This window comes from Agelaius tricolor, unplaced genomic scaffold (genome assembly GCF_023055355.1).
Source record: "Agelaius tricolor isolate 1412-34295 unplaced genomic scaffold, bAgeTri1.0.p SCAF_3, whole genome shotgun sequence".
Classification (NCBI taxonomy): domain Eukaryota; kingdom Metazoa; phylum Chordata; class Aves; order Passeriformes; family Icteridae; genus Agelaius; species Agelaius tricolor.
The window spans coordinates 39,210,057-39,217,753 of NW_027269263.1; the positions used below are offsets into that span (position 1 = coordinate 39,210,057).

The 7,697-nt window shown below is 40.2% G+C and overlaps 1 protein-coding gene across 1 annotated transcript; it reads right to left on the minus strand.

Annotated features, from left to right (window-relative positions):
* Positions 1-1,693: 1,693 nt before the first annotated feature.
* Positions 1,694-7,694, minus strand: ATP23 (ATP23 metallopeptidase and ATP synthase assembly factor homolog). Its single transcript, XM_071423541.1, has 6 exons — positions 7,511-7,694; positions 6,223-6,268; positions 6,035-6,116; positions 5,618-5,755; positions 3,187-3,270; positions 1,694-2,223 (listed from the first exon to the last, which is right to left on the minus strand). Exons 1-6 carry the CDS (start codon positions 7,692-7,694, stop codon positions 2,020-2,022), a joined length of 738 nt encoding a protein of 245 aa, XP_071279642.1. The 3' UTR covers positions 1,694-2,019.
* Positions 7,695-7,697: the final 3 nt, after the last annotated feature.

Here is a 7,697-nt window from a genome sequence, read left to right on the forward strand (position 1 = left end):
TTTCACAGTGATATACTATGAAACATACTATATGTTAAGAATTGTGTCTTTCTACAGCTCAATGTCCTCTTTACTAGCAAGATATGTTTGAATACTTTCTTTGCAAGATTTTCATAATTAAATGTTTGATGTTCACCTACCAAAAATGTTGAAGAAAAAAGAAAAGCAGCTTGTATACTTGCATTCTCTATTTTTTATTGCGATATTTTTAATTTTAAGTAGACTTCATAAAGCTTATCCCAGACAGAAGACAAATGTATATAATCAAAGTATGTATTGGTCAAAATACAATATAAATGCAAACACACACACAATCATTAAAGCAGAACTTTGGTATAAAAAACCCAGCATCATACATCAGACTGACTAAAACAGTGACTTGAAAAACAGTAAAGGTTAAGGGAATATTAATACATACTATTATGATGATTTCAAAGCATCTCTGATCCTCAGAGGATTTTGGAAACTCCAGGTCTATAGAGACTGCATGGATAATGGGAAGCCTAGAATTCAATGTGTAATTTTCTCCATAGGTATCTAGGTTATTATACCCATTTTTTTCTGTTCAGATATTCAGCCATGAGATTATGTCAGTCACTGATTAATTACCCCAGAAAAATAAGATTATGACATCTCCATTTGAAATTCTGTAAAACTACTGAAAGCACAGGTTTGGAGAATCTTAGTCAAGACCTAACTTCCTCCAGTACAATGGGGATGACTTTCTGAGGGATCCACATCAATGCTTAGCCCCAGAAGTAATGGTTCCTGTAGGTATGAATTATGCTACACCTGGAAATAAATGCAAACCATACATAGTCCAACACAAACAGAACTCAGGCAATTCAGGCTTGATCAACTCTCTCAGGCACTTTGTGTATGCTCTGCTTTGTCCTTTGTGAGGACTGTGCTTAGGTTTTAATCTTCTCAAAGTGATGACACTGATCAGGAAAAGGCAACACACTGTTATCATCTTCAGGCACCTTGTTCCTCAGTGACACCTTAGAAGCAGGACCAGTGGGCTGGAGATTTATCACATGACTGAATACTTCCCAGGAGGAAACTACAGAATGATGGTCAGATCCAAAACATTGTAGGCATGTGAAATAAATAGGTGGATTGCAGGAGCCCAAGTCTACAGTCAAATAAGGGCCCTGTCAAAGGCTGCCAAATTCTGGAGGTACTTGGGATTACCTCCTCCTTTCAGCTGCAGCATGTCAGGCTCTTGAAATTGGTGCTTGTGCTGACATTTCCCCTCCTGAGCAGTTCAGTGCCTCACTGCAGCTCAAGTCTCACCAGAGTCTGCTGCCTCACTACAGTCAAATTATGTATTTCCTGAAAAAGCTTCATATATTGACAGTCCTCTTGTCACAAAACATTTTGGAACACAGACCAGGAGAAGGCAACTCTGATCATCATACCTGGTCCTCCAATATCAAAGACAATGAGGACATGAGCAGCATGTTCAGGGCATAAAGGACTCAAGTCACAAAAGCTTTCCCACCACTGGAAATGATAATCACCCAAGAATTTCAGGAGGTGCTCAAAAGCAAATGTGGCAGTTACTAAATTTTGGGTTTACCCATAGTTATTAATCTAGAGCACAGAGCTGTAGTTCAGGTGCCCATCTTTTAAAATAAAGTGATGAAGATTATCAAGTTCATTACTGTGTATCGAAGACAGGGAAAACATGAAGATTTAATGGAAAGATTTATTCAATGGCAACAAAATTTCAGAAACCAAGTCCCAGTCAGTCAGAGTGAAAAAAGCACATTGCATTGTATTTGACGAGTCATTTGGCATACTAAATTATCTTTCTGGAATAACAGGTGAGCAAGCACCATTTTTAGTCTTGTTCATTTACCCCATTTACTTCCATGGAAGATGGCTCACAAAAAATGTCTAAAAAATTAATTAATATGCTTGATAGATTTGCCCTTTCCACGTGCACTGTGGGCATAGACTGTAACTCCAGATGTTATTGAACAATCAGGCATTCATGTAATTTCTCACCCACCCTTACAAATTAGCAGTATAGCGATCTCTGTTCTGAAAGTCTCTGTAAGCACGTTTTGCATCTGCCTTGCTATGTGGGATTCTTCCAAAAGGTTCCAGATCATTGAAGCAGGCATCAAAAACTTCATCCACAGCTTTTTCTGCTGTTTCTTTGCTAACTTTTCTAACAGCCAGAATGGAACGAATTGCTCTGTCTCGTACACAAGTCTAAAGTGAAAAAAAAAAAAATCTGTCATTATTAGTGTAACCTTTTTCCAGATTTTGTCAAGTATTAACTCCTATTATATAGGCAACAATTTTGTATGAAAGAAGAGTCAAACAGTGCCTGTAGTAAGCACTAAAGTACATTTTAGTTCCATCCTGTGTAAACTATGTGCTTTAGTTTGCCATGTACACATAAACCATGAAATAATTAAAAGACATTTAAACCATGAAATAATTAAAAGACATTCTTTAGAACGGGCATTAAAATACAATTTGGCATTTTTTGTAGGTATTAAGTGTTTTAAAGCTTGACCTGGACACAAAAAAAAGTCAGAAAGAAACAGACACAAATACCAGTTAGGTTCTTTACAAACTGAAATGCTGTATAACAATGGAATGACTTCTCTACTGGCCTTCATTTTGATACTTCTCTTCATGGTAACTTTTTCTTACAGTTTGTTTGCCAAAAGACCAAAAAATATGCAAACATTATCTACAACCTAACTGCCACTCTAAAATGAGCAACTACTTGGGTCTCTATCTGTAGACTTCATTACTATTCACAAAAATAATTCCCACAAGACTTAATGCACATGATTATTTAGAAATCTTCTCATTTTGCTTCCTTCAGTTTTCAATAACTTTTTAAGAGTGTCAACCACTTAAAGTGGATAAAGTATTTCCACTACATTTCATGCAAGCCCTGCTTTTTGTTTGGTTTATTAGCCATCCATTGTCAGTGGTAATGCTTTAAAAGCTGACTAAATGTTCAGGGATTTCACTCCAATAAAAATAACAAAGTGGGAAAAAAAACCTAACATCGACCATTAAGTATTATTTAGGAGGAAACAGCAACTCTATGGCATCTATTTCTCTTTCTAAAGTTTTTAGCTATGAAAGCTCAGAAGGCTAAAACCAAATAGGTAACATAACAAATTATTAGATTTTAATAGCCGCAGTTTTTACCTGATGGTGCCCTTTCAATCCAAATTTAAACCTGGCTATTTCATTCATCAAAGTACAGTCTCCACTGAGATTAGCAGCTCGAATCTATTGAGAAAAATAAAAAATCACAAGATCAGAGAAACACATGAAAATACAAAGTCCAAGAAATTGTAACAAACATTTTTCTTCTACACTTCTGATGGCTGTTGGTAGGGGATATTCCCGAGGCCACTTTAACTTCTTAAGCACCTGTTACTACCATACCCTTTACATCCATCTCAGCCTCAGTGAACTACAACAACCTTCAGGTTTCTCCAGGAACTACCTCCCACACATCCCTAAAATATAAATAAATGAGCAGTAGAGATTATATGTATGTATATAGATGAACTGCTAGAAGAACATGGGAAGTAATATTATTCTCCCCAGTCTATATCAGAATCTGTTACAGCAGTCAGGAAGAAAGGCAGATACCTTCCAAAGACTACAGATGCAATACCAGAAGAGCTGTAACTCATCTGTTTTGCAAAAACCTACACTTAAATGAGCATGTATGCTTTAGCTTAACTGTCTTGTCCTCTACACTAGAATTTCTTTTGTCTGCTAAATATTTTATACCCTACACAGTCTGTTAGGAAATGTAAATAAATCTTGATTTCCTATAATTAAGTACCAGAGTGAAAATAAATGCATGGAAAATATGAAAAAGTAAGAATTAAAAAGCTGTCAACAAAAAAAGTAAATGCCATAAAATTAAGTAATCAAAAGACCTGAAATGAACAAATAATCCTGACAAGAGCAAGAACAGGCACAATCTTGAATAATTAGTATGTGACAGTTAATAAAGTATATTATATATATATATAAAATATTTGACAAAATAAGGTATATGACAGTTAACAACTAAAAATTATTGTATTGAGTTTACAGGGCAAAATGTTGGCAGTGAGGGGCCTCCCAGGGCAGCTTCTGTGAGACTGTAGAAGTGGTTGAGCCTATGTCAGACAGTGCCTGTTTTAACTGATTTTAAAACAGACCCACCATTACTGGTGCTGGTTGTATCTCCGTGACAACGCATTCAAGAAAGGATTAAAAAACCTGCAGGTCAGCCATGACACAGAGGAGTGATGAAAATGTGAGGGAAACAGCCACACAGACACTGAGGAGGGATGGGGAGGAGGTGCTGCAGGCATCAGAGAGGACCATGGAGACAGAGGTTGTCTCCCTTCAGTCCATGAAGGAACACAGTGGAGCAGATATCCACACTGCAGTCCAAGGAAGACATCATGACACGAGAGACAAACATGCCCTGAAAAAAGCAGCAGCCCACAGAGAGCCCATGCAGGAGTACATTTTCTGTCAGGAACTGTGGGCCTTGGGGGACCAATGATGGAGCAGTCCATTCTTGGAAGACTGTAAGCTGTGGAAAGAACTCGGGGTGGAGCAGGTCTTGAAGAACAGCAGCCCAAGGGAAAGACTAATGTTGAAGCAGCTCATGAAGGGCTGTATTTTGTGGGAAGGGCCTCAAGCTGGACTAGGGAAAGAGTGCAAGGACGAAGGAGCAGCAGAGACAAAGGGCTATGAACTGACCACAGCTCACATTCCCTGGCTCCCTGTGCCACATGGCAGAGAAGGAGATAGAAGAATCAGAAATGAAAGAGTGAAGCTGAGCGTGTGAAAAACTTTTCTGTGACAAAATGATACGGGTTACACCAGAAATCAAATAAAAGCATGCAGATTCATAAACACAACACCTGTGTCACATACACAAGAGGAATCCCTCCCAGCCTGTGCTCCATTTAATTTCACCTCCTGAAGTGTCAAGTGTTAAGGCCCTTAATACTCAAATGTCCTCTGAAACCACAGAATCATAGAATGGTTTGGGTTGTAAGGGGACTTAAAGATCATCAAGTTCTTTTCTCCCTGCCATGAGCAGGGACACCTTCCACTAGACCAGCTTACTCAGAACCTCATGCAAAGGTGATGGATTCATAACTACAGTGTACTAGCAGCAAGACCACAATTACTCAAAAAATGAATGTTACAGGAAAAGACAAGTTTGTTGTTAATCAAAAAAACCTAAACAAAACCAAGGTTACTGTGATAATCACCTAACATATCATGACTTGCATGGGATAAAAAGAATTCTATAAGCATTTGATTACCATGTGAATATGTTTTCACTTCTAACAACTCTCTTATTTGTCAATAACCACTTCTTACACTCACAGTGATCACATTCTACTTTGTATGACATTAACTTACTAATATTTGTGAAAACTAAGTATTTGTTTTCTGAACAAAACTATTTAGGTTGACCTGACAGAAAGGACAAAATGTATTAACAGGATTAAAACAAATTAATTGTGTGAAACAGACCATGTAACACAAAGCAGCCCTAATAACCAGCAATTATTAATAAAATGATAAAATTAGAAGCACTTTAACTTACCTCTGAACAAGCTAAGTGTTTGACATTTTTAAACCAGTCAACATGTGCACGGCAGTGATCAAATGCATGAATCAATTCATGTGTGACCACCCGGTTCATATGGGACTGTCGGCGAATGTTGTTCTGACACAGAACAATCTGCAGAAGAAGAGATATAGGTAGTCTTTTCACTAAGTTTCAACACCTCCCTTACTTCTAAGAGACACACCACAAGCAGCATTTAGGGTCCTTGGATTGATGTTTTTCAACATTAACAGCCTTATCATGCTGAAGTGTACTAGTTCCAATGCCATGGAACATCTTCCATTTCTCTTGTTTTCATGATTAACTCATGTATCAGTATGGGTAGATTTAATCCTAGCCACAAAACACTAAAAAATTGCAGTCCTTTGAAAGAGTACTATGTCCAGCACCTACCTGAGATGTGGCAGCATCAAAACCTCCACCGACACAGCCATCACAGTTTTCACAAGAAAAGTGACGGTCATGGAAGACAGTGCTGAAAGGCCCAAACAAACAAAGTCACAGAAAAGAACTTAAAAACTTCACTCACTATTTATCACAGTGACATTACTACCTAGAACAAGACAAATTAGTTTACATACCAACCAGATTGCTTCAGAGCCTCAAGAAGAAGTCGAGCATATGGATCTAGAAAAACATTGCTGCAATCAATTTCTCTAGACAAAAGTTTTGAAAATCATCTATAAACAAAATATAGACAGTCAAGGAAAAAAATCAAGAAAAGCTCTATACACGCAAATTTATACTTTGCAATATTTAATCCTATTGCAATGCAACTGGCATCTGTTACAGATCAGACTATGTGATATAGAATCATAGAACAGTTTGAGTTGGAAGGGAGCTTAGAGATAAAAAAGCTCCAATCCCCCTGCCTTGGGCAAGGACACGTTCCGCTCGACTAGGCTCCACAGAGCCCCATCTAACTGGGCCTTGGAACACGCCCAGATGGTGCAACCACAGCTGCTCTGGGCAACTGTCCCAGTGCCTCACCACCCTCACAGTAAAAAATTTCTTCTGTGTATCTAGCCTAAATTTGCCCTGTTACAGTTTGAACTCTTTATTCCTTATCCTATCACTGCAATTCCTGATGAGGAGTCTCTGTCTGGCTTCCACATATGCCCCTTCAGACAGTGGAAGGTTGCTCTGAGGTTTCCATGCAGCCTTCTCTTCTGCAGGCTGAACAACCCCAACTTTCTCAGCCTGTCTTTGTAGGGGAGGTGCTCCAGCCCCTTTACCAACTTGACAGCCCTTTCTAGACTCACTCCACCAGTTCCATCTTCTTCTTATGCCAAGGGCACCAGACCTGGCTGCAGTACTACAGGTGGAGTACTACAGGAGAGCAGACCAGAGGGGGAGAATGACCTCCCTTGATGTATTGCCATGGTCTTTCTGATGTAGCCCAGAATACAGAGTAAAAGCTGTTCAGGAATCAAGTCACTCCTCACAATATTTTATTACTAATAAACATAAACAGAGCGGCCTATAGTGACCATCGTTGTTTGCTGTCAACACGCACAGTCCACATCAAACAGTGCAAGGGGCACAGATATTGACAAATCATCTCAATTTCTCAGGAAAAAAAAAGAAGTACAGGAGAACCTTCTTATAAGAAAAAAAGCCTCTCTCTGCCACTTTCGAAATTGTATTTTATCTTAACCGAAATCAACGTGTTCCTAAATCAGCAGCCGCACCCCGCCACCGGCTCGGGCCCAGTCCGGCGGCCGCGGGGGTGCTGCGGCAGGAGGGCACGGCCCTCCGCGGGACCCGCGGCACAAGGTCACCGCCGCTGGCGGCCGCGGGCGCCCCGGCCTCCGCCTGGCACCTCTCCTGCGCCGCGGCCAGGCCCGCGGGAGGACGGGGAGCGCTTACTCGTTTCCAGGGTGAGCCTCAGCATCAGCTGGCACTTATTGTGGAAGGTGAAGAGGCTGCGGACCAGGAAGCTCTGCGGCTTCTTATTCCGGTCCGGGAAGAGCCGGTAGCCGAAATCATCCTCCTCCTCCTCCGCCCCTTTCTTCTCTGCCGCCGGCGGCGAATCCGCCTCCCCGTGCCCCATGTC

Excerpts from the sequence above, each read along its gene's own strand:
- ATP23 (XM_071423541.1), bottom strand. The coding sequence starts at position 7,694 with ATGGGGCACGGGGAGGCGGATTCGCCGCCGGCGGCAGAGAAGAAAGGG. Across the intron at positions 6,117-6,222 it reads GCTCTGAAGCAATCTGGTTG|CACTGTCTTCCATGACCGTC; the intron begins GTATGTAAACTA and ends TGGGCCTTTCAG. Across the intron at positions 5,756-6,034 it reads TTGATGCTGCCACATCTCAG|ATTGTTCTGTGTCAGAACAA; the intron begins GTAGGTGCTGGA and ends CTTCTTCTGCAG.